The sequence below is a fragment of the Leptonychotes weddellii genome, chromosome 3, assembly GCF_054177405.1.
Source record: "Leptonychotes weddellii isolate Sample4059 chromosome 3, ASM5417740v2, whole genome shotgun sequence".
Classification (NCBI taxonomy): domain Eukaryota; kingdom Metazoa; phylum Chordata; class Mammalia; order Carnivora; family Phocidae; genus Leptonychotes; species Leptonychotes weddellii.
The window spans coordinates 12,473,776-12,499,564 of NC_138371.1; the positions used below are offsets into that span (position 1 = coordinate 12,473,776).

General features: G+C 44.6%; 1 protein-coding gene across 1 annotated transcript; it reads left to right on the forward strand.

Annotated features, from left to right (window-relative positions):
* The first annotated feature begins 4,184 nt into the window (after positions 1–4,184).
* FAM124B (family with sequence similarity 124 member B) lies at positions 4,185–24,748 on the forward strand. The gene is made up of 2 exons (XM_006740330.3): positions 4,185–5,235; positions 18,186–24,748. The coding sequence occupies exons 1-2, from the start codon at positions 4,504–4,506 to the stop codon at positions 18,831–18,833; spliced, it is 1,380 nt and encodes a 459-aa protein (XP_006740393.2). The 5' UTR covers positions 4,185–4,503; the 3' UTR covers positions 18,834–24,748.
* Positions 24,749–25,789: the final 1,041 nt, after the last annotated feature.

Genomic DNA, 25,789 nt, shown 5'->3' on the forward strand with positions numbered 1-25,789 from the left:
TACATGCGTGTGTGTGTGTGTGTGTGTGTGTGTGTTGGGAGAAGGGTCAGGATGGTGAAAGCCAACTACAGGAATGGCACTGGGGCAGGAATGTCTATGATGGGGAAACACGTGTAACCAGTAATGTTCATTCCTCCCGCCTTCCTTTTCCCTTGTTTTGTGCTGGCTGCGTGGCGTGAACTTGAATGGCCCTTATCTGAATAGACACAGGTGATGAATGCTGCTGTGCATGGCTCCTCTTAGGAGTGGTGGGGAAGCGTAGTTTAAAAACCAGAAATCTGGGCTCTGCCACTAACCAGCTGAACAGTCCCCTAAGCTCCCTGGGATTCTTATTCCTTCAGAGACGCCAAATTCCTTCTTCACTTCAGATCTATCCAGTGCCTTCTCCTCTGCAGGAACAGGGCTGTGGGTCGCCATCAGGGGTTAAAGGATGAGCATGGCACAGCCCTTGGCCCTTCATCAGCACCTGTTTCCATTTACTGCCTCGGGCTCTGCAATGCTGGCCTCTGGTTAGCAGCTGAGTATCACACAAGGAATCAGAGTTAAGGTTGTTTGGGGATCAAGGGAAACAGAGGTTTGAATGGCTCTGAGGTCTGCTTGGTGCTTCTTCGCAATTTGCTTAGTCCAGAAGGGAGCATGATTCTGAAACTTGGAGTTACAGTGTTTTTCTAGCTGGTGCCACTCCCTGAAATCCTGCAACCGCAGACACCCACACAGGGTTCAGACAACACACTCGCTCTCCACTTCTCCCTGGATGCCATGGACATGCTACTCGTTCCTGACACTGGACACCCCAGAGTCCCATCTTCTTACCTTTCCTCTCCTCATCACGTGTTCTCCACTGGGTCACCACTTGCCTCCCCATGTTACCCAAAGACCAATGGTCCCCAACCCATCTTCTCTGGTCTGCTGCCCTGCAGGCTGTTTGGCCACTCACATCTCCACTCTGATGTCCCACAGGCATGTACACCCACCATGTCCCATCTGCACTCCCCATTCTCCCTTCCAACTGCTCTCTTTCTCCGGGGTCCCTTATCTGGGGACGAGTAGCCTCACCTTGGCACCCTGGGAGGCCTCCTGGACCCGTCCCTGCCACTTTCTGCCCATAGCCAACCAACATGCCATTCATTGACTTTGACTTTCTATCTATCGCTCCTGTCCATGTTTTCCTCAAAGCACTGCCTCCTTTTTCAAGTCAACTTCTCCGTGGTTCTGTTCCCATCAGAAAAACCCCAAACCCTTTGGGGTGACCCGCGAGGTCTGGCTGCCTTTCTAGCCTCTTGCCACCTTCCCCCCTCTCTGTCCCCATCCTCCAGCCGTCTTGAACTGCTTGCCCTTTGGCCAGCGGGTCACTGTTGGTCACGATCCCTACACTCTTCTCCAGGAATAGCCTGTCCCCATCAGCTTCCTCTCCTTGGAACCCCTCCCCTTCCCCCAACCGAGTCTCCTCAGCTGCCTGGCTCCTTCCTTCCAGAAGCATCTCCTCCTCTCCCTGGAGGCTGATGCCATTAGGTTAGGTGCTCCTCCAAAGTGCGACCCGGTGATGCTCTCTTCTCTGCTCCTGGCACAGTGCCTGGCTCTCAATATGTGGGATAAATAAACACGTTTTCTAAGTTAAAGAGAGAAAGAAACTTTCTCAAAGCTTTCTCGGAGTGGCAGTGGGGTGTCAGAGTTTTAATGCATCCCATATATTTATGCGGCTTACAGCAGGTACAAATCCCGGTGGCTGTCCCTGGGCTCCAACAAGTCCTCATAACTAGCTGATTTCTTACCTTTCCTTGCACTACCTGTCACCAGTTCCTCCACTTTGCCAGGAGGAGTTGACCACCTGGCTGCCGTCCAGGGGCTGGTGACTGACAGATACCCGGGCTTCTTTGCCAAGTTTAAGAAAAGTAAGGCAGAGAGCCGAGTGTCAGCAGTCCAGGTACTGGGAGTCAAAGCTGATCATTTCCCCTCGTATATTCATCTGTGCCTTCCGCAGAGGCAGCCTGCAAAAAGAAAGAGCACAGTGGAATAGAGCCGAGCTGAGAATCTGGCCATTACGGTGGGTGGCAGGCAGTGAGGAGGAGGGAGGCAGTTACTCTGAGGGTCAGTATTTCAGGTTGTTCCCAGAAAAATAATTGCAAAGGCAACCAGTCAGAAAGGAGACTCATGGTACCCCCTCCCACTCCCACACCTGTATTTCTTGGCACTTTGGCTGCCTTCAGATTAATGAAATCTTTCCAGTCCTGACAGAAATGACAACCTCAAGAGGGAAAAAGTATGTTTTCGCACTGGATAAAAGATTAAAACAACACGAAGAAGCAAACCCGTTCCTATATATGGGCTTCAATACTTGCCTTGTGCAAAATGTTGTGAGTTAATATCTTTGTCTCATGGGTATGTTTTTCCTCCTTGAATCTTTAGAGTTATTTCCAGAATTGCAAAGGATATTTCAAAAACCATGTCTGAAGTCTAAAGTGCCGAGTGCAGTCAGCTCCCTGAGTGGAAGGACAGAGAAAAGGGGAGGGTGTCCTACTGAGAGATGAGAAATTTATTGCCTGCAAATGCTACTGTGTAATGTGAATTAAGAGTTGTTATTTTTGGGGCGCCTGGGTGGCTCAGTTGGTTAAGCGACTGCCTTCGGCTCAGGTCATGATCCTGGAGTCCCAGGATCGAGTCCCGCATCGGGCTCCCTGCTCGGCAGGGAGTCTGCTTCTCCCTCTGACCCTCCTCCCTCTCATGCTCTCTGTCTCTCATTCTCTGTCTCAAATAAATAAATAAAATCTTTAAAAAAAAAAAAAGAGTTGTTATTTTTTTTTTAAAGATTGAGCACTATAATGCCTTAAAAAAAACCAAACTAATGATTTTTGGAAAGTGGAAGGCAAATGAATTTAATTACTATGATAATTAAAAAACAATTCACTTGTTATCAACTATATTTATATATTTTTCCAATGCAAAAAGTATAGGATTTATGAACCTCGAATGATTGGAAGTGTAGGTTTGATTTAGAAAAGGAATCTGAATAGAAATGATTCCTTTTCATAGATAACAATATTTGACTTCAAATTTGGTTATTAAACTTTTAAGGGAATCTGCCTACATAAAGCAGAAGTTAAGGTAAGTTATATTTAAAATCACAAAAGTGCTTTCTAAATTATAAAAGATTGTCACAACATGTTCCATTTATAAGCGTTCATAAGTAGCTTATTTTAAGAATTCTGTTTAGAAAAATGTGCTTGTCCACACCTTTTCAGGAGCACAGCTCTCCGAATAGCAAATGATTTTCAAAAGGATACTCAGAACACATTAGGGTGGGTGTTATGTTTAGAGCTTGAATATTCTTATTGAAGATTATTCATTTTAAGATTCAACAGCACACCGAGTCTCTAGGATAAATACATGTCCTCAACGAGAATTTGCTTTGGTGTCCTTTCCCTATCCTAAGGAAGAAAATCCAGACTTCCAGGTCCTTGAGAGGCACCTCATCTTTACTTCTCTGGGGCACCTCTCAGTTCCTGGGTGCAAATCTTCCCTCAGCCACTTTTTCGCTGTGAGACCTTAGGCAAGTTACTTAGCTTTTCTGTTACTTAGCCCTAGGTCATTCATCAGTCATCTGGGGATAAATAGTCTTTTCTTCATAGGTTTGTTGCAGGATTAAATTTATGTAAAGTTTTAGAACTTTAGAGCTGCCTAGTAGATCCTTAATAGATCTGAGAAATCATACTGTCCCTATTGGGAAGCTCTCACTCTTCCTATAGAATCAGCATGAATAAAGGGGGACTTTTTTTCTGCAACATCTTTTTTAAATTTTTTTGCAACATTTCAGTACATACCCTCAGTCTTTGCATCAGAGCAAATCATTTTCAGTGAACACTCAGTATTATTTAGATACGGTATCTTCTCTCCAATGCCCTAGCATCAGTTGTCTGGTAACAAAATAAAAAGACAAAGGGGGAAAAAAATCCTGGCAAGGGGACAAGTTTCGAGAATTGTTTGAAAGCAGTCATTGTATTCAGGTGGCCTGGCAGGCTACTGTAAACAGGGAGAGAGGTAAGGAGGAAATCAGAACCCATTGTGGGCCCATAAAATGGATGTCTTTTCAACTAAACAGATTGCTATCAGCCTAACAGAGCCGACTCATGTTCCTCTTTGCCTGGTCATTTCCTTTACTGAGTATCCGTAAGAACCACCCACTTGGGTGTTTCTCAGGATTATAGGTTTTTAGGTCAAACAGAAACCCGGGGGGAGTGCCTGGACAAGCCCAAGGCGCAGTTACATTGTGCATGAGCTGGATGACATTGACCCCAAGGCTGTTGTGCCCCAGTTTGTGTGGATGGTCAGGCTGTGTGGCTGCTGGCAGCTAGGGGCCCAGGTTAGGAGCTTTGCTCTGAAGTGGCTGCAGGTTTCCTGGTGGGCTGAAGACTCCACGGGAGAACCGCCCGCTTCTTCCTTCACTGCAGAAGCTTGACCGGTGGACCCTCCACGCCTGCTTCCTTTGTCCTCCTCGGGCAGTCCGGAATGGACGGGACACCAGAGCCTCTGGCCATGACCGTCCACCTGCTCGCCAACTCTGGGCATGGCTCGCTTCTGCAGCAAACTCTGGATCAGCTCCTGGACTGCATTTGCCCAGATGTGCGTCCCTTTCTGGTGTCAGAACGGGTCAGTCCAGTGAAATACTATGACAAGTGCCACTGCAAGCGCTCACGGTTCCCGGGGATGTCTGTGTTGCTCTTCCTGCACGAGAGCCTGGGAGAGGAGCGGCTCTTTCGGGTTCTTGACTCCCTCCAGCGCTGGCCATGGCACTGCTACCCTGCCCCGAACGCTCAGGGGGCGCCGTGTCCCTACATCCTTGCCAACCAGGAGTTCTACAGTGTGGACAGCCAGATGCCCGTCTGGGGTGTGAGGCAGGTGCACTGTGGCTCCGAGGTCCTGAGGGTGACACTCTACTGCAGTTTTGATAACTACGAGGATGCCATCAGACTCTATGAGTTGATCCTGCAGAAGGAAGCCACCGTGCAGAAAAGCAACTTCTGTGTCTTCGTGCTCCATGCCACTGAAAGCTTCGCTCTGCAGTTCTCCCTGGCGCAGCTGCCCCTTGGAATGTCAGTGGACCCCAAAGAATCTTCTGTGCTGCAGTTCAAGGTTCAAGAGATAGGCCAGTTAGTACCTCTCCTACCCCATCCGTGCGTCCCCATCAGCCGCACCAGGTGGCAGACACAGGACTACGATGGCAATAAGATCCTGCTTCAGGTATTCCGGTTTTGCCTCTGATCTTTGTAGACACACATGGAACTGTGTGATTTTACCTCTGCGATGGGCCTTCGTGACGATTTAATGCAGTGGTTCTCAGCCTTGCTTGCACATCAGAATCCCTGGGGAGCTTGCAAAAATTCCCATGCCACGCTTGCACCCCGGGCCAGTTAGGCCAGCATCTCCAGGGGTGCCTTGGATGACTCAAATAAGTAGTGTCAGGGTCGAGAGTCACTGACCTAATAAAATCCCCTCATCTGACAGATAATGGAGTTCATGCTCCATGAGCTTGTAGCTTATGCAAGTGGTTTGAGGTAGAATCCGACGACACCCCATTTCTCAGATTGTCCTTTAAAACTGTATGCAAATACTTTGCCCACACTTTGGGGTTTGGGAATAGTTAAGCTCTTTCCATCTGACCTAAGGAAGCTGAAGTTGTAATTATGGTTGGGATTGTTAATTTTGTAGTCCTGTTGACTTCATTTTTTTTTTTTCCTGTTGACTTAATGTTTAAGCAGCTTGGATCGCCGTCAATTTTTCCCCAAATCAAGTTAGATGGTTAGAATGCCTTTAAAAAAGAAAACCTGGATATGAAAGCCTTCTTTTGTAAGCATCCCATTTAAGCCACGCTCAATCATGATCACTACCGTAATGTGTCGTCTCCCGTGGAGTGTTCTGTGGCTGTTGAGCCTTGTACCCAGTAGCTGCCTGGCTTAGCCTTGATTCCTTCATTAGCACAATGGAGGTAATATTAACATCTTCCTAAAGTGTGGGTTGTTATCCACACGAAATGATGTAATGCTTCAAGTGCTTAAGACAGTGCCCAGAATGCAATTTTAGCTATTATTATCTGTTATGGCCTAGACTAAGTGTTATTACATTGATTACTTTATTTAATTCTTACAACAACCTAGGAAGTTTCTGTGGCTTTTACTTAACTCAGCAATTACCAAGGCATCTAAAGTTTCTCCTTCAGCCTTGGTTAATCTCCCACATTTAAAATCAACCTCACTGTCAAACAAACATTGAGTATGTGTGTGCAGCAGGGGGCACATTTTTAACTGTTCCTATTTTTAAGATCAACCCGACCAACTTGGATCAGATGCTCTTCTCTAAACCAATTGCTGCATCCAAGGGAATGGGATTCGTGTGGGTTGGTGTAGTTCTGAGGCAGAGGCTCTGCTCTCCACACTTGGATTGTCTGTGGAGTCAGACCCTCCTGGGACTCCCAGGGGAGAGTAAGGACCCCCAGTGAAGATCAGTAGGGAAACAAATGCGGGGTGGCCCAGATGACGGATGTTGACCAAAAGAAAGAAAATAATACCTATTCAAGGGAAAACCATAACCACCAATTAACCTCTCCACAAATAACCTTTCCTCAGGGCTGAAACGGACACACGTGTGGGCGTGCTAGACATGGTGAGGGCGCGTGATGGACAAAGCTTCCTGAGGAGCGATACCTGGGCCTGCTGAGGCTGGACAGCCCAGAAGGAAGTAGCCAGATGGAGAAGGGAGGAAGGTGTTCCAAAGAGGAGAGACAGTGGGTGACCTTGTGTGGTGTGACATTTTCTTAGCGGGGCATGTTCAGAAAACTGCCTGAGGTTCTATGTGGCTGGGGTGGAAAGAGGGGGTCAGGGGAAGAAGAGGAGCAGGTGAATGGAGACCACATCATCAGGAATATGGTCAGTCACTGGAAGGTAAGCACCATGAGGGCAGGCAGCTCTTTCCCCACTTTTGTATTCCCAGTCCCTAGAACAGTGTCTGGCGCACGGGAGTCAAATACATTCTTGTGTGAATGAACCAGACCCTTGCTAAGAGCTTCTGTTTTATCCTTACTGAAATCAGCGGTCACTGATGGGGCCTGTGAGTGGTACTGACATGTATAATTTGTTATGAGGCTCAAAAAAGAGAATATAAACGAGGTGCTCTGTAAAGTAGAAGCTGTAGGAGATCACGCAGAAGCAATGTGATTATTGTCTACGTAAGAAGCCACTGGCCGTCTCGCCAGATGCACACAGTGAACAGTTCCTTCCCCACATGACCTCCTGTCCATGCAGACAGTGATGCTTCTCAGAGTCTCAGAGTTTTGAGTAAGAAAACCCATAATGGAAGTGTGAGGTTAAATATGAACTATAGTTCGGGGGTAGACTTAACAGATTTGGAAATGAATTAGACGTAGGGGTCAAAAAGAGGGAGGTGATGATAAGTCTGGACACATTGGGTTTGAGATGCTTGCAGGTCATTTGGGTGAAGATACTCCCAATCAGGTGGCCTCTGAGAGCTGGAGCTTGGACTAGGGACATAGGCTGGGGTGATGGTTGAAGCCCTGGGAAGAAGTGTTGTTATCAAGGAAGAGAGCATAGAAAGAGAAGAGATGAAGGCAGAACCTACAAAATGTCCACACTCCAGGAGTGGGGAAAGAGAAGAAGAATGAGTGCAGCAATGGGAGAAGGAGCAGCCAGAAAGCAGGCGAAGATCATGATGTCATGACCAGTAATGCACTTGGTGGCATGCCATAGTCCCTAAGATGCGATTTCTCAGGTACGCTAGAACATGCCCCTAAGGCTCTTTCACCCTGCTCTCCTCACCAGGCCATTGGTCTCTGGTGGTGTTGCCAATAATTCCCAGGACATTGGCTAATGCTGCGGGCCAGCTCGCCTTCACTGGTAACCACGGCCACCACCACCCTGCACTTATGGGCATGTCCTTGCCAACGTCTCCACAATGCTACCAAAACCAGGCTGTAATTTTCAGCAAGATCTTTCTGAGAATTTGAGGATAAAGGGGAAAACAAGAAAACGTTCTTTACAGGGAAGGTAACTTATAAGACTTCTGGGTCTGGGTGTCACCATTCAGAGCTCCTTGGCCGGGACGTGACCTTGAGATCCTTCCCCAGGTCTCCTCCTTGTGTTCTCCACACCCGTCACCAGGAGGTGCTCCAGGCCAAGGATACAGCAAGAACGGGGAGGTTCTCTCTTAGCCCCTTGAGGGCCCACCTTCCAGGTCTTTCTTGACAAGGGTTGACTGCTTCCCAAGATGAATGAAATGGGAAAGTTCACACGCATCTCCGCCTCCTGTCCCACAGTGGTGGTGTCTTGTTCATAGACCTGGACAGGGGGCTCAGTTGCACTGATATACGAACCCAACATCAGTACAACCCAGGATACTGAGTCTCAACAACAGACTCTGGTCATCAGCCATCCTTTCTGGCAGCTCTTCCCAGTTTATTCTGCTGAATGAGCTGGAACTCATGCCTGCATACCCTTCCTCCAGTCTGCGGGCTCACCTCTGAATCCTTTACAATTAGTACTTGAGTTAGAATCCACACAGCTCTCCAAGAACCAGCTTTTAATTTCATTGATTTGATTTCATTGATTTTCTCTACTGATTTCCTGTTTTCAATTTCCTTGATTTCTGCTCTAATTCTGATTATCTTTTCTTCTGCTTACTTCAGATTTTTTAAAAAGATTTTATTTATTTATTTGAGAGAGAGAGACTGCGCATGCGAGTGCGGGGAGGAGCAGAGAGAGAGGGACAAGCAGACTCTGAGCTGAGTGGAGAGCCTGACGCGGGGCTCGATCTCATGACCCTCATATCATGACCTGAGCCAAAATCAAGAGTCCGATGCTCAACTGACTAAGCCACCCAGGTGCCCCACTCTTGTCTTTTTTTTTTTTTTCTGATGTCTTTTAGGATTTGTTCTTTATCTTTGATTTTTGTAGTTTGGAAAACGATGTGTCTAGCTGAAGCCTTTGCAGAATTTTTGTGCTTGGTGTTCTCTGAGCTTCCTGGATTTGTGGTTTGGTTTCTGACATTAATTTGGGGAACATTTTCAGTCATTGTTATTTCAAATATTTCTTCTGTTCTTTTCTCTCTTTCTTGCCTTCTGGTCTGCCTACTATGCATCTGTTACACTTTTGGTAGCTGTCTCACAGTCCTTGGATATTCCGTTCTAGTTTTTTGTCTTTGTTCTCTTCGATTTTTAATTTTGAAAATTTCTTCTGAGGTGCTCTCAAGCTCAGGATTCTTTCCTCAGCTATGTCCAGTCTACTAGTAAGCCCGTCAAAGCCATTCTTGATTTCTATTACAGCGTGTGTGTGTTTTTTTTCAAATCTCTAGTGTTTCTTTCTGTTCTTTCTTAGTGTTTCTATCTCTGTTAATATTGCCCATCTGTTCTTGCATGCTGTTTACTTTATCCATTAGAGCTTTTAGTACATTAATCATAGCTGTTTCAAATTCCTGGCATGATAATTCCAACAACTTGGCCATGCCTGGTTCTGATGCTTACTCTGTCTCTTCAAATTGTGTTTTTTTACCTTTTAGTATGCCTTGTATTTTGTTTTGTTTTTGTTTTTGTTAGCTAGACATGATGTAGCATGTTAAAGGAACTGCTGAGGGGCGCCTGGGTGGCTCAGTTGTTTGGGCGGCTGCCTTCGGCTCAGGTCACGATCCTGGAGTCCCGGGATCAAGTCCCGCATCGGGCTCCCTGCTTGGCGGGGAGTCTGCCTCTCCCTCTGACTCTCCCCCTCTCATGCTCTCTATCACTATCTCTCTCAGTAAATAAATAAATAAATCTTAAAAAAAAAAAAAAAGGAACAGCTGAAAATAGGCCTTTTGTAATGTGGTGGTGAGGAGTTGGGGAAGGGGAAGCATTATATGATTAGATTGCACACAGTCTTTTAGTGAGTTTATGCCTAGGACTGTGAATTCACAAGTATTTTTAATTTTTTTCTCCCTCCTTTGGCAGGAGAGGATGGCTAGAATGGGCTGGAATTGAATATTTCCCTTCCCCCAGGTCAGTCAGGCTCAGGTGAGCTTCTGCTTAACTAGTTTTCTCTGAGAGCAGGCCTTTTAATAACACAGTTTTCCAGCATGTTTAAAAGTGGTGCTTTTTCTCCTTCCCTTCCAGAAGCACAAAGAGATTTATCTCCGATATTTATTGTGAGCATCTGGTCAAGCTCCTGGAGGGAAATCTCACAAGCTTGCGGGGCCCCTCTATGACTGGGTCCCCCTGGAGTTTTTAACCCTCAGAGTTGTCTGCACTGAACCTTCCACCATTCCTCAGTCACAGTTGAGGTTTTCCTCACCTGGCACTGGTTCTTGCTGTGGCTTCCACTTATGAGTCTCCTCTCCTAGAAGCTGTGATTCCCTGTATTTGTCTGTTGTCTCTCTAGTCTTGGAGGCTGCTGTTTTTCCTGCGTGCTCCCCTCTCGTACAGATTCTGGAAGAATTTTTGCTCTAAGGCCACCAGCATCAGTAGATATTGACCGCCCCTCCCTCGAAAGTCTCTCCTTTGTGGGCTTCCATAACCCAGCTCTTTAACTAAGCAGTTTGTCTTCCCTGGCTGTCCCTTTGCTGTTTTTTCCCAAGGACTCACCTCTTTCTTCTTGTTCCTGAATCAGGTTTGCTCACCCATGGTGGCATTGACATCTTGGCCTAGATGATTCTTTGTCGTGGAGGACTGTCCTGTGCATTGCTGATGTTGGCTGTATTGTGGGCTCTAGATGCCAGTAGCAACGACCCCTGTACCCCAGTTGTGACAACCAAAATGCCTCCAGACCTTGTCAAGTGCCTCTGGGGGGTGAAGTTTCCCCCAGTTGAGAACTGCTGTCCTTGACTAAAAGTTTCCCTAAGATTAAGAAATATAGATCATCCTGTGGATTTAATATCATCTTTATTCTCCTTACTTGTATCTCTAGCTCTTGAGCTTTAGCTTATTTATTTATTTACTTATTTAGCTTATTTCCAGCTTCCTGTAAGACGATTTGAACATAATGTCTCATCCTCATCTTACATTCAGTCCACGCAAAACCTAAGTCACCATCTCCCCCATCTTCTCCAGCTCTGGTCACTCTCTCTCCATTTGCTCTGGTTTTTGTCACTATTAAAGCCTCTTTTTCCAGAAGCTGCACATTCAGTCACACCCAACTGTTGTAGTTTTCCTCTGGGGTCATTCCTCTCCTCCCTTCTTTAAGCCTGCATAGTTTTAAGTATGCATTATTATTATTATGACATTCTAGCTCTTCACTCTAGCTCCAGGCATCCTATTTTATCCAGCACATCACAGATGAATATATTTTTAAATGACTGCTACATTTATGGCTATCCCAACTTTCTTTCCAGAACTCTAGGCTCATTCCTGCACCCAGGTATTTTGTTTATTGTCATAAAATACACATAACATAAAATTTGTCACTTGAACTAAGTGTTGGGTTCAGTGCCATTAAGTACATTTACAATGTTGCACAACCATCACCGTAGTCTGTTTCCAGAGCTTCTTCATCACACCAACTAAAAGCTTTGTACCTATTACAACATAATCCACTATTCTCTCCTCTCCCCAGTCCCTGGTAACCTCTATTCTTCTTTCTGTCCCTATAAATTTTCCTATCCTAGGCACCTCCCATGTGTGAAATCATATAATATTTGCCCTTATGTCTGGCTTAGTTCACTCAGTATAATGTTTTCAAGGTTCATCCATGTAGCATGTGTCAGAATTTCATTCTTGTTTAGGTTGAAAATGTTGCATTTTATGGATATCTGCATCTATGTATTGCCTAAGCTGTTCCTTGTCCAGAGATGTCTTTCTCTTCCTCTTTACTTATCCATCCTTCAAGGCTCTGCTCAAATAGCAATTTCTCTATGAAATCTGCCATGAAGCTCAAGTGCACATTCACTCCCATTTGGTGTATGTTTTACATGGAAATTTTGTAACACACGACTGATTACACATTTTATTGTTGCACCATATAATTTTGGAGTTTATGACTCTCTACCTCTTCAGTATTTTGTTGTAAATGTCTATTTCCAGTAGACTAGTAGGTAGACAGCTGTTTCTGAAGCATGGATTGATTGACTGCTTGTTTTCAGGAAATAAGTCTGTCTCTTCCGAGAAGGTATATATTCCAGAAGCTAGTGTGGTGTAAGCAAGCGTGTGGTTCTTTTCATTTTATCAACAGACATTTACTAAGTTTGTCCTTATGTTCTTCATTAGCCATTGAAAAATGAAAGAACATAGTCTCTCATGAAGAAAGTAATTAATTTTCTTCTGTAGCATTTCTTGAGGGTCCTTTCTCATTTCCGAATCTCTCAGCTGTGCACACTTGGACTCTATTCCTCCCTCTTTGTTCCTTTCTTTGTTTTTTTTCCATTATCCATCCCCACCCTAATGTACCCCACAGAACCACACACATAGCCACACACACACACACTCCAATCCCTGCTCTTCTTCTCACTCAATACTTGGGTTTATGCTGCCCTGAAAAAAAAATACTTGGAGGCATTGCTTAGAAGGTTTTCACTCTTACAGAAAAGCAGGTTAACATCAGTGGCTTTGGTTAATCAGTTGAAGTACCATTAATTTACAGATCAGTTAATTGGAAGGGACTGGTTTCAACTCTTAGGTAAGCAAGTTTGGCATTGTTTTTGGGTTTCTTATTATCTGTATAATTTGTTTCCATTTAATTTTTTTCTCAGTGCAGGAAAAATTCTCTTTTGCTATCTCTTGCAATCACTTCTAGTAAGAGACAATATTATTTTCCCTTCATGATGTGACTCTGTTCTTAAACAGCTTCATCATTTTTCAATGATGTATATTCTCTTGTTTCTCAGTGTTTAGTCATATGAGTGACAAATGATCTTTCTATTCATCAAGATAACTGCTAACATTCCCTGAAACTTGAAAAAGCTAGCTCTCAATTTGTAACATTTTACAAATATTTCTTGGAAAGATGAGCTCTAAATGATCAGAATTCCTACAAAATGCATTTCATTCTATTTTTGGCAAGAAGCCTTCTTCTCCCTCAAGGGATTTCTCTCAATCACTCAGCATTATGTTTCTCCTAGAAATTTTTCACTCTAACTGCACACATCTGCATTTCTACATTAATAGTGTTGAACTCATTTGTGCTATGTGATCTAAAGATCTTAGACCTCTCTTTAAGAAAGACAAGTTGACATTTCATTCTCTTAAAAAGTTTGCAGAAATGGCCAACCATATAATGAAAGCCTTTTTAAATTTTTTCGATAAGACTTTATATCTACTTAATGTCAAATAATTAGGGACCCAATATAGAGATTCTGCATTTCCATACATTTCTACATGTAAAAATTTATATTTCTTTTTTTAAAGATTTTATTTATTTATTTATTTATTTATTATTTATTTTATTTATTTGACAGAGAGAGAGAGATAGTGAGAGCAAGAACACGAGCAGGGGTAATGGGAGAGGGAGAAGCAGGCTTCCTGCCGAGCAGGACCCTGGATCATGACCTGAGCCGAAGGCAGAGGCTTAATGACTGAGCCACCCAGGCACCCCAAAACTTATATTTTCTTAGGTGCTAAGCTTTACTTATGTATCCGAAAGACATCTAGTGATTACTTAGCACGTGCTAGGCACTATGTTAGGTATTGGAGATATAACAATGAAGAAGGTGAATATAATCCTTCTCCCAGATGGCAAGTTTAGAGGAAGATACAGATGAGTAAGTGTGCAGGTGCATAACAGTGTGGTAACTACTATGATATGGTGGTAGAGGCTGCTAGAAGAGCTAGTAACAATACTAATTACTATGGTAAATACCAACTCATATTTAGCACTACTATGTCCCGGACACTGTTATCATTTAATCCTTTCAATGGCTCTATGATGGTACTTACTATCATCTCCTTTTATAGATGAAGAAACTGAGGCATAGGAAGATTAGGTAATTTGTCTAAAGTGCAACAACTAATAAGTGGCAGAGCCAATATTTAGGGGACCTACCCCAGATTCAGTGATATCAAGAAAGCTTCCAAGAGGAAATGATGTAGAAGCTGGAGTTGGCCATGGGTTTTTAGGAAAAAAGGTTAGAAGAGACATATCCCAGGTGGAGGAAATAATATCCACAAACACGGGCACCGGGAAAGAGCAAATAATATCCAAGAAGTTCAATTTTGGCAAGCAGAGGCTGAAGGGGAGGAAGTGGTAAATGACCAGGCTGGAGGAAGAAGGGGCAGACTGTGCGGGGGTGTGATAAGACATATTGAAGGACTTAGATTTTTACCTCAAGAAGAGTAGGGCGCCATCAGAAGCAGGAGGGTGACATGATGAAAATTGTTTTTGAAGCTCCCCTTGTAATGGAGTGGAGAAGGGACTAGAGGGAGGTAAGAGTGTCCATGGGGGGGCGCCTGGGTGGCTCAGTTGTTAAGCGTCTGCCTTCGGCTCAGGTCATGATCCCAGGGTCCTGGGATCGAGCCCCGCATCAGGCTCCCTGCTCGGCAGAGAGCATGCTTCTCCCTCTACCACTCCCCCTGTTTGTGTTCCCTCTCTCGCTGTCTCTCTCCCTCCATCAAATAAATAAATAAAATCTTAAAAAAAAAAAGAGCATCCATGGGGGCCCCATCACCATATGACCATTGCAATAATTCAGACAAGAGATGGAGAGAGTCTGATCTAGGGTTAATGGCATTGTACATGGAGAGACAGGAAGATCTGAGAGATCTCTAGGAGGCAGAGTCCATGAAAATGGATGACATGCGGATGAAGAAGGGAAAGTGATGCTCTTGCTTGACTAACATGGGGCTAAAGTGTTCGAAGAAAGGAAAAAGACTAAACAGAACAGAATTAGCATGAGTAGGAAAATGAGTTCATTCTGGACATGTTGCATTTGCGTAGTTGGTGACTGGAAGACAGTTGGATAGATAAGTATGAGGCTTAAAAGACAGATCTGAACTGTAGTTATGCTTTTGGGAGCCTTCATCATTTAGATAGTAATTGAGGCATGGGTGTCCCTGAGATTGCCCTGGGAGGGTGTGTAAAGAGAAGAGGACCCAGGTCAGCACTGAAGAAACACAACATATAATGAACTGACAGGGGAAGAGGCTCCTTCAATGGAAACTGAGAAGGGATGGATGGAAAGGGAGGAGAAAATCCAGAAGAATGTGTTGACATAGAAGCTTAAAAAGAAGAAGACTTCAAATGTAAAGGAGAAAGGTCAGCCTTGAAAACTCAGCCAGAGCTGGGGTAACAATGCATGACAAGGAAGCTGATTGCGGATGATCTTGGCAAGAGCAATTTTAGTGGATTGGTAGGAGGGAGGGTCAGTGCCGTGGGTAGGGGAAATAAGGGGGGGAGGTTAGTAGGATAAATGAGTGTGGATGAATTTTATAGAGAGGGTTGACTGTGAAGGAGAGGAGAGAGAGCGCTGGAGGGGAGAGAGGAGAAGGAATGCATTATTCAAGATAGATTGGAGCAGGTTGAATTGCTGTTGCAAAGGAGAAGGCAGAGCACCAGGAAGAGAGAAAGATTGGAGAAACAAGATAACCACATGGGAGAAAATGAATCATTGATAAGTTGGGGTGGCCAGGAAGGCAGGAGGCGATGGAATTCAGAGTGCAGATAGACTGGTCCCTTTCCTCGTGGAGAGGATGGTGACGTTGCAGGTGTGTTGGGTGGCAGGCTACTGAGGGTTGCTAGCTGATGATGGCTTTTGCTTTCTCTGTAATCTAGGTTGTGATACCTTCTGCTGGGGGGTTGGGCAGAGGTTGTGCCACTGAAGGTTTGAGGACAGTTCAGAAGGTTTTAAACAGCTGCCTGTGGCGAAAGGACAGGTGGCTAAGGAAACAGGACTGCGGGGAGACTGGGCAAAGTTGGAAACCACACCGTTCTGGTGATGTCACTCTGAACAGTTTGTGCGTTTCTTTGACAAGTTCAAGGCACAAGTTTAGGGGACGTGGGCATGCAGATGGACCTGGATCTGGGAGGTCTTGAGGGAGGCTTTGACAGAAAGGCAATGGTAGAGGGGAGTCGGATGTATTGGGGAGGAAATGGCTGAAGTGATGATCTTTGGACTCCAGTTGATGTGGAAGGAGGTGTGGATGCTGAAAAGCTGATGTAACAGGAGAACTTGAGTGTTGGAGCAGGAAAGAGCACTCATTTTAACTTTAGTCCCCCGGAGGTGGAAGGCCCTTGGGAGCTAAGAATAGTTTTCCATTTTTAAATGGTTGCGGAAAAATTTTCATGACACACGAAAATTGTGCAAAATTGGGTGCCTGGGTGGCTCATTCAGTTAAACGTCTGCCTTTGGCTCAGGTCATGATCCCAGGGTCCTGGGATCGAGCCCTCATCTGGCTCCATGCTCAGTGGGGAGCCTGCTTCTCCCTCTCCCTCTGCAACTCCTCCTGCTTGTGCTCTCTCTCTCTCTCTCTCTCTGTCAAATAAATAAATAAAAATCTTTAAAAAGAATTGCACAAGACTGAAACTCAGCCACACCCACTTACCGCATTGTCCATGGCTGCTTTGCGGAGAGTCGAGTCATGCCGAGAAAGACCATAGGTCCACAGGGCCTCAGATATTGATTGTATGGCCCTTTACAGAAAGTATTTGCCAACTTCGATGCTAAAAGAATTGATGGAAGCAGCTTTTTTGCTTTTTGCAGTTTGGTAACAGTCACTCCACCATTTCTATCAGAGAGAAAATTGAGGGGGGTGCGGATCCCGTATATAAACACACCCCATAATTTACTCATTTCTAGAACTGCTTTCTTACTGTTCTGATTTCTTCCTTCTTGCCTGGTGAGGTAAATATGTACCATCTTTTTATTTTCTTTTAATAAATTAAAAAAAAATTAGAGCAGTGTTATGTTCACAGCAAAATGGAGCAGGAAGTACAGAGTCCCACACGCTCTTGCCCCTCACAGACACAGCCTCCCCCACTGTCCGTATCCCACCAGAGTGCTGCCTTTGCTACAGTTGATGAACCTGCATAGACACATCATTATCACCCAAAGTCCATAGTTTATTTAGGGTTCACTCTTGGTGCTGTACATTTTAATGGTTTTGACAAGTGTGTAATGACTTGTATCCCCCGTTGTAGTATCATACAGAGTAGTTTCACTGCCCTAAAAATCCTGGGCTCTGCCTGTTCATCCCTCCCTCCCCTCTAACCCCTAGCAACCATGAGCCTTTTTATGGTCTCCATAGTTTTGCCTTTTCCAGATGTCATATTGTTGGAATCATACAGTATGTAGACTTTTTCAGATGGGCTTAGTAAATGCATTTAAGGTTCTGTTGTACATTCTTTTTGATATTTGGGCCAGGCAGGGGTGGACCCTGGATACCAATTTCTAAGAGCTACTGACAAGATAGAGAAAATTGTCTTTTCCAGAAATCTTCTTGGTGAGAGTGTTGTGTAAGGAGTAGGGGAGGAGGCTCCCAAGAGTCCAAGGATGGAACACGGGCCAGTGAACTCCATTGTGTGGAGGGAGAGAGCAGTTAACTCTAGGGTGGCAGTTCTGCTGAGTAGGGTCTATAAGTTCGAAACCAGCATGGAGCTGCTAGGGATTAAGACACCGCAGGTCCCATATAGGCAGTCCCCCTCCTTTCTTCGATGTTCTTCCACATGCCTCTACATATGGCCTGTACTATAAATAAATGGTCCCCCTAAATTTAAAGAATATTGACTTGAAAGGTGTCTAATTATTAGTCTGCCTGGTGTGCCCACATGTCTTGCAATAGCTCAAGATATATATCATTAGTATGATGTAGAAGGACTTTGGAAGATTGAATTCTTATTTCAATCTTTATCTTTTGGTGGCTTTTGACTTTTGTTCTTATTTTTGTATAGTTGGTAATACATCATTTGCAACCTCAGGTGAGGCCACCAAATAACACCTGTGAACATCTTGGCATCATTTGAACAACATGATCTACGAGAACTGTGTTGCATTTGATTCTCAGATTCTTCGCCTTGTCAAATGTTCTTTTAGGGAGTCTGAGAGAGAGAGATGTTTGGAGCTGATACTGAAATATCTCATGATTAGATTGTACTTATTACTTCACTTCAACTGGCTTTATTGAAAGTCTGCTGTGGGCACTGGGTGGCAGAGGATGAATGGGACACAGTCTGTTCTTGGCATTTAGTTAATGGAAAACATCTGCTGAATTTGTTCCTTTTCCCCTTGTCCCTTAGGTCCAGTTGAATACAGGACTTGGTGTCAGGAATGGCGAGCTTTCCTTTCTGAATGGCACCTCGGGAGCTGACACACTTCTCCAGGGCTCCCGGCTGATCTCTGTCTCCACAAGGAGGACCCTGGAGCCACAATGCCGAAGGAACCGGTCCAGGAGGCTCAAGGTGGGCTCTCTGGAGTGTGCGGAGCCTGCTGAGAGCCCTGTGTCAGACAGCTTTAGTGGCATCTCGTGGAAAAGCCCTGGCTGCTTGTCCCAGGACAAGAGCTCCGCAATGGGCGTCCAGATGCATCTGCCTTCTCCCCACCTCCAACCTGGGGCCAGAAGAAAGGTCCTCAGCCTGCAAGACAGCTTTGGGAAGCTGGAGGCAGAAACGAATGTTGACACGGGGTGCACCGTGGTCAATTCTGGACCCCAACAGTCTTTTCTGAGCAGATTTTCAAGGGATGTCCGGACCAGCAACGCACCATCCTGCTTGCCAGACTCCTCCTCAGGGGCAACTGCCTCCAAGAACAATAGAATCTTTAAGGCAAGTACCCATTCTTTGTCACTTGCTGGCCAAAGGGATCTTGGTGCAAGGAAGATAATCTCACAATGTCCCCTTCACCTGCCAGTCCAGGGTGAAGAAAAAGAAGAAGAATTCTTTATATAGCATAAAACAAATGTGGTTTCCTAAAACACAAGATCAGATACAGTGTTCTAGAAATGGAGCACTGACCTAGAATCAGATGGTTTCTTGGTCACGTGATGGGTCCTGAATGTTAGCCACGCACTGATCTGTATTGCTTTTATTTCAAATGTGTATAGTCTAACGGCGCTGTGAAGTATTGTTTATTTGCCATCATGGTCGTGAAGGAACACAGCCAACGGATAGGGAGAAAGCCCAAGGCCCTGTGTCCCTGGAGACACACTAACCCAGCTGGGTGCGTTGATTTCAGCACCTATCAGGAATAATTGCTTTGTATGCCAGTGAGTCGGATGTGTTATGCAATGCTGATGAGTGGATGTAATTTAGTTTTAATTTTTACTTGGGTTGCATAGCTCATCCCCCTGGACAACATGGACTATTTATTCTTTAGTGTTTTTAAATTTTTATGTGACCTCCTTTGGTAACGAGGCCCTGTACACCACATAGCCTCTGGTGATTTTGCCTTTAAAGTTTTTTGCATCTAGAATGAGTTTACATGCGAGGGTTTTGAAAATTACAAACAATTAATTTTTTTTCCTGTTTAATAAGCAGAAACCCTAGAAGTCAAAAGATAGGTGAAAAATGAAAGCGAGGCTCTAGGATTTCCCTGCTCCTCCATTTCTCATTTGTTTCCACACTACTCCAAAGGGGCCAGTGGTTCCCGTTTCTAACCAGAGAGGAGTGTGACATGATTGGATGATTCCAGATCTCTACTTGACGTGGCAGGAAGATTAGATTGGATGGGTTGTTGGAGCAGGACTTGCGTTCTTCTGGCCAAGTTTGAATTCCTAAATTTCTTTGCAATACGCATTCATCCATTTATACATTCATTCATTCAGCAAATATTTATTGAGCACATACCTTTGAATAAGACGTTGATGTATGGTCCACATACAATCTGTGGCCATCAAACCCAAAAGATATATATGGTCTCCCAAGTAGAAATCCATTCTATCAACACTTGAGAATATGTTGAAATCTTAACTTAATTCCTCTGGGACCCTTTTCCACAGTTGATTTTCACACTTGCTGCACAAGGCTGTAGTAAGCAGGTGGAGACTGGGCATATTATGATTCTAATTATAACCATAATGGACAAACTCTCATTGCTCATGTGCTGTATTTTTCTGTTGGGTCTAAACACACATTTTAAAAATACCTGAGGTCTCTGTGCTGTCGTTACTTTATAAGGTTATTTGACTCCACGAACTTTATTCTCCAGGACAGATGTTACATAAAATTATAAATGCTGATTTAGCTGGGTCTTGTGGTGACCCTGATACTTAGTATACCCACTTGAGGAGAAGGATGAGTTCAGGCCCAAGGATGAGTCTTAGGGCAGGGACGCCCACTGAGTTTGGGTGCCCTTCTGAGCTTGAAGAACTGAAAAGAAGGAGAGTTGCAAATCGACAAAGATGAGACTTCTACATTGATTTTATTTTTTCTGGGCTCACGACCTCAGTACATTCCCATTCTCATTTTCTTTCTCCCTGCCCCCCAGACTAAAGTTAGATTTTAGGAAGTAGAATGAAGGATTTTGGTCTGATTTTCTAGAATAAGAGTTAAGAAAAATGAAAGTCTTATTTAAATGGAACTGTTGAGCTGCCTTGAAAAGCACAGCAGGGGGGCAGTTCTGAAATTTCTTTCCCACTTTTTTTGAGGTAACCTGAATTCTTTAACATAATACATGGGTGAGACTGTAAGTACATGGAAATTATGAAGAATACTGGAAAATGTGAAGGAGTACCTTACAAAATTGACTTGTAAAATAATACACTCTTAAAATGGCACTGACTCTACCCCACTACACAGCAATCCAATTTACAACATGGTGGGATGGACGGTGCAATGGGCCAGGGTGCCAAAGGCCCCGCTTTTGGCCTCAGCCTTTAAATTTACTACTTATGGGACCTTGAACTGTCAGTGTCCTTGATCCTCTGTTGCCTTTCCTATTGTAACAAAATGTTGTTAAGAGAATCACGATGATGCACATGAAAGCATTTGGATATTATTAAGCCTTATAAATATGTGAGATAGTATTATTATTATAAATGGTCCTTCAGACCCATGGTTTTTTTAAATGTCATGCCAACGGAGGTTTTTTGTTTTTTGTTTTTTTTTGGTTTTTTTAGAAACAACTTTTAGTAAAATCAATGATTCAATTAAAAAAAAAAACAGCTCTGTAAGAATTTTTGCTATGTGTGCCATTTATTTATGTTCACATATCTAGGAGGGAAATTATGGATGGAAAGAATCAAGTATATCCTACAGTTCAAAAGAGATTGTATGTAACAGGAATAAGCTATGAACTAGTTTAATCCAATTTATCAAGTTAGCCAGACTCTTTACTTACTTATGCTGTATTTTTTTTTAAAGATTTTATTTATTTATTTGACAGAGAGAGACACAGCGAAAGAGGGAACTCAAGCAGGGGAAGTGGGAGAGGGAGAAGCAGGCTTCCCGCTGAGCAGGGAGCCCGATGGGGGCCTCGATCCCAGGATCCTGGGACCATGACCTGGGCCGAAGGCAGATGCTTAACAACTGAGCTACCCCGGTGCCCCTTTATGCTGTATTTTTTTAAATATAAAACATATCACTTTTTAAATCAGAGGGACTCTTGATAGTCAGAGTACTTTATATTTCTTTATAGGTACACTAAAAATCAGTTGCATTGCAGTTGTTTGGCTATTTTTAACCTTATTAATAGTATATCATACTTTGCAAGTGTTATTTGGACATTGCTAAACATTAACAGAAATGATAGCATTTGGAAACTTTCAAATGTGTTTGTCTATTAGGGAAAGTAGAGCTGGGGGTTTGGGGTTGGGGAGGGGGAAGGGCGGGACACCCCTCGATTTACAAAAGGAGGTGGGACAGGAGCCTTGGCTGCTCCCCAATCCACCCTCTGCTCTGACGGGACTTTGTAGAGGCAGTCTGGTCCTTCCATGGCCCCAACACTCTGCCCACCCCTTTTCCTTACTTCTGGAGAGAGTCGGGGAAAGGGGAAGGGAAGCCAAAGAGAAGAGAATGGAGCCCATTTTCTGTTGATTAGAAACTCCTAAATTTCACCTCCGTGTTATAAAACCTATTCAGAAATTCCTGAGTTAACTTAATACTGTCTAACTTTCTTGAATCTTCTCTAAGCCCTCATGCTTGGGCTTTCTCTCCCTTTTCCTTCCTTCTTTCCTTCCCTCTCCTTTCCCTGCCCCTTTTGTTCCTCCTTTCCTTTCCTTTCCTTTCCTTTCCTTTCCTTTCCTTTCCTTTCCCTTCCCTTCCCTTCCCTTCCCTTTCCCTTTCCCTTTCCCTTTCCCTTTCCCTTTCCTTTCCCTTTCCCTTTCCCTTCCCTTCCCTTCCCTTTTTTTTTCCTCCTTCGAATCCTCCCTCCACGCCCCCGACCCTGCCCGGTGCCCTGCACATGGATTTGATACTCTCTTCATTCTTTGTTCCAACCTCTTTTTTCCCCTCTACTTCACCCCAGGAGAGGACAAAGAGATAATTTTAAATTAACTTATGTTCAGGAAATTTCCCCAAAGGCGTCTCAGTAGGAGGCAAAACCACCAAAAACACGACCCACATTGTGTGGGAGTTTTGTTTGTTTTTGTTGTTCATTTTTCATCTCCTTCTCCTGAAGGAAATAAAACTTGTACTGCAGAGTGGTACCTTGAAACATAACAAGGTAGCCAATGGATTTGACATGACAGGTCACATGCTGGCCAGGAGTCCTATCATAGCTGGAGGACCAATACCACAAAGCTAACGGGAGGTAGCAACTGTCCCTAACACCCAGTACAAGCACTTCCATGTGCAGAGAGCTTGGCCATGCGTTGTAAAAACAGGGTCCCTTCACACCTGGCAGAGTGAGGGGACATGCCACATAGACCTGACCAATCACGTGCTTTCCTCTGGAATTCTGAGGCTCCTAGCAGGGATGGGAAAGCTCCTTTAAGTGGGTGGTGGGGGAGGGGGAAGGTAGGCAGCAGAGTTCTGGTCCTGGGGAGAAGTGATGTTGGGTCTTTGGCTAAGCCCTTATCCCAGATTGGTTCTGGGGCCTGATTTTGGTTGTGATTCTGCCTGTTCACCTTCCTATTGTTCTTGTGCATTTTCTGAGCCCAGTTCCCCAGCCTTCTGATAAATGAATTCTCAGCTTAAATCAGCCAGCATCCCTTCTGTTTATGCACCAAATAACTGAGATCGATACAGAGTGAAGTGCTAATAGGGGTTAAGGCCAAGTACAAAACTGGGGCGCTGTATTAGGGAACTGAATTTTCAAAGGGATAAACAAAGATGCTAAAAACTATTCATTTGGGGGTTCGGTGTCTCTTTGAAGTTTTCTTAACTTTGATTCTTTTGACTCTTTTCCTTTTGGATTGCTTCTTTTTTCTCCCTTATGGCTGTGGCAGTAAGACCTGCCCCCTCCCCTTTCCCACGCTAAGAAGGAAGCAGGATGGGATCCACAGAAGGGGGGGGGCAGGGTCCCATCTGAGAAGTGCTCTGTCTCTAGACTTTTGTCCAGGCTAGACAAAAAGAATCCAACATGTAGTCAGGCATAGGTCACCAGAACAGGGCCCCGAATTACAACCCTTTCATTCACATGCAAGAGAGACTGAGAACTCATTTAAACAAAAGGGGATAAAAGGAAAGTCACGTGACTAAAAGACTGTCAGGCAACCACAGCGTCAGGGTCACATCCCACCAGCTAGCTACCTCGTGAATAGAGGGTCCTTTCCCCGCGCTTCAGAAGAAAATTCCCGGAGAGGCCTCTGATTGGCTTGGCCTGAGTCACATGCTCACCCCTGAACCAATCACTGCGCCTGGATGATGGAGCTCACTGATTGGTGAGCCCATGGTTCTGTGTCTATTTGTGGGAATGAGATTTGGGAGAGATAGGAGGAAAGGAGGCAGCCCCACCTGAACACTATGGAAAGGGTCCCCACAGGAAAGACTTTTTACTAATCGGAGGAAGTGAGAAGAGATGTCAGCAGACAACAAAAACAGGTGTCCACTCCTGGCCCAAACTGTAGCTGCTAACAAAGGAAAAGCATCCTCTGCATGGTCCCTCTGAGGAGAACCCCAGAAGCGGCTCCTGGTCACCTCTTTCTTACAAAGAACTTGCCTTTTGACAACATGAGACCTTCCAGCATCTGGCCTCCGTCAGTCGGTTTTGTTTTCTTTAGAGTCTATATTAGTTTCCTAGAGCTGTTGTCCGAATGAGCACAAACGCCGTCGCTTAAAGCAACAGGAAGTTATACTATCAGCTCTGGAGGCCACAAGTCTGAGGTCAAGGTGTTGGCGGGGCCACACCACCTCTGGAGGCCCAAGTGGAGAATCCTTTATTGCCTCTTACAGCTTCTCCCGTGTTCCTTGGCTTGTGGCTGCAAAAGGCCAATCTTTGCCTCCACCTTCAGTCACCTTCTCCTCCTCTTTATGTCTCTCGCTGTATCTTACAATGACATCTGTCGTTGGATTTGGGATCACCAGAATAATCCAGGATGATCTCAAGATCCTTAATTACATTTCCAAGACCCCTTTTACAAATAAGGTCACATTTGCTATTTATGTTGTCTGTCACCCTTCCTTAGCCTACCCTACTTCTCTCTCTCTCTCTTCTACACACACACACACAAATATAACCTCCATAGAGTTAAAACCTGCCTGTCATTGTCATATTTGTATCCATAAGGCCTAAAACAGTGCTTGAACCAGAGTAAACACTCTGTGAATGTTAGTTGATTGAATAAAAGAACAAAAGAGTTGATCTCCTTGGATTGTGTCCCTTAGTGCTTCCTCCATACATTTAGTCCTGTTCCAAACCCGTTCTATTCTGTTGCGTATGCATGTATCTCTGTCCTTCATTAAAATACACACTCTCTGAGCCTCTTTTTCCTGATTGTGGGTGATCATTTTTGCCCTTTAATTCAGAGCAAGGAAATTTAAGTGCCAAATATTGTGCTCGATGCACCCTAGGAATTAACAGGAGATGAAGACAAATGTAAACATATTTCATAGTTTGGGTTTTCCTTTCATTGCTTGTCCATCTGTAAATAATTTTGGCTTTCCCCCTCCTCCCAGTGTTTCTCATCTCAAATTACAGGTGAAGCTCGCAGTCACTGTGTGCCCAGAGCCTTTGACTATTTTTTTGATCTGCCTCTCCTTTTTAAACTCAGTCACTTCCCCCAATTCTTATTTCCTTAACTTGACCCTGAGCAATTGAGGCATGAAAAGGAAGCTTCAGACGGACGCTAAACAGATTTCCATAGGTTGAAAAGCGGGACGCTAACCCTTGTTGACTGCCTTAAATCTAATTTTTTAAAAAAAGTCATAATTAACATGCTCTGCTACCCGAGCAGCTGCCTTGTTTGTCTGAAACACCTACTGGGAAAGGAGTAGTAATGGAGTAATTTCTACTGAGACACTTCACAGCCACAAAGATAATTAAATGACAGCAGTGATGCCCCACAGCTTTGAGGGCTGGCGTGTGACCACCCATGTGTGCGTGGAAGCTTCCCAATCGTTCTGGACAAGGCGTTCTTGAGCCCCCAGCACCCAGCAGCACAGGGCTAGACGCTTAGGGGACATGTGCCTGCTGTGGGGTCAGAGTCTTGTCACGAGAGACCAGTTCTCACATTTTTGCAGCAAGGAGTCCGTGTACACCAGAGAACCAGGTTTCAATTACTTTGCACATTGCTGGGTAAATGAGCGAGCTTTCCAAGGGCCCTGCAGACACCACAAAAATGTTCCCCCAGAGCAAAAGCATAAAAACATAATGGTCTTGCTGTAGATGTTGCCCCACAAGCCCCCACGCAGGACTCCTCAGGAATGAAAACCGGATTGGGAGCCGAGCCACAAGATCCATCGTCGATGAGGCAGCTCCTCACTGCTTGTCACCACATGGATGCGAGGCTGGGGTCCGCGGCCAGCCA

What these genes read in the sequence shown, in the direction of transcription:
- FAM124B (XM_006740330.3), top strand. Translation starts at nt 4,504, where the DNA reads ATGGACGGGACACCAGAGCCTCTGGCCATGACCGTCCACCTGCTCGCC. An exon ending in GCAATAAGATCCTGCTTCAG is followed by an intron (nt 5,236 to 18,185) that starts GTATTCCGGTTT and finishes CTTGTCCCTTAG; the next exon opens with GTCCAGTTGAATACAGGACT.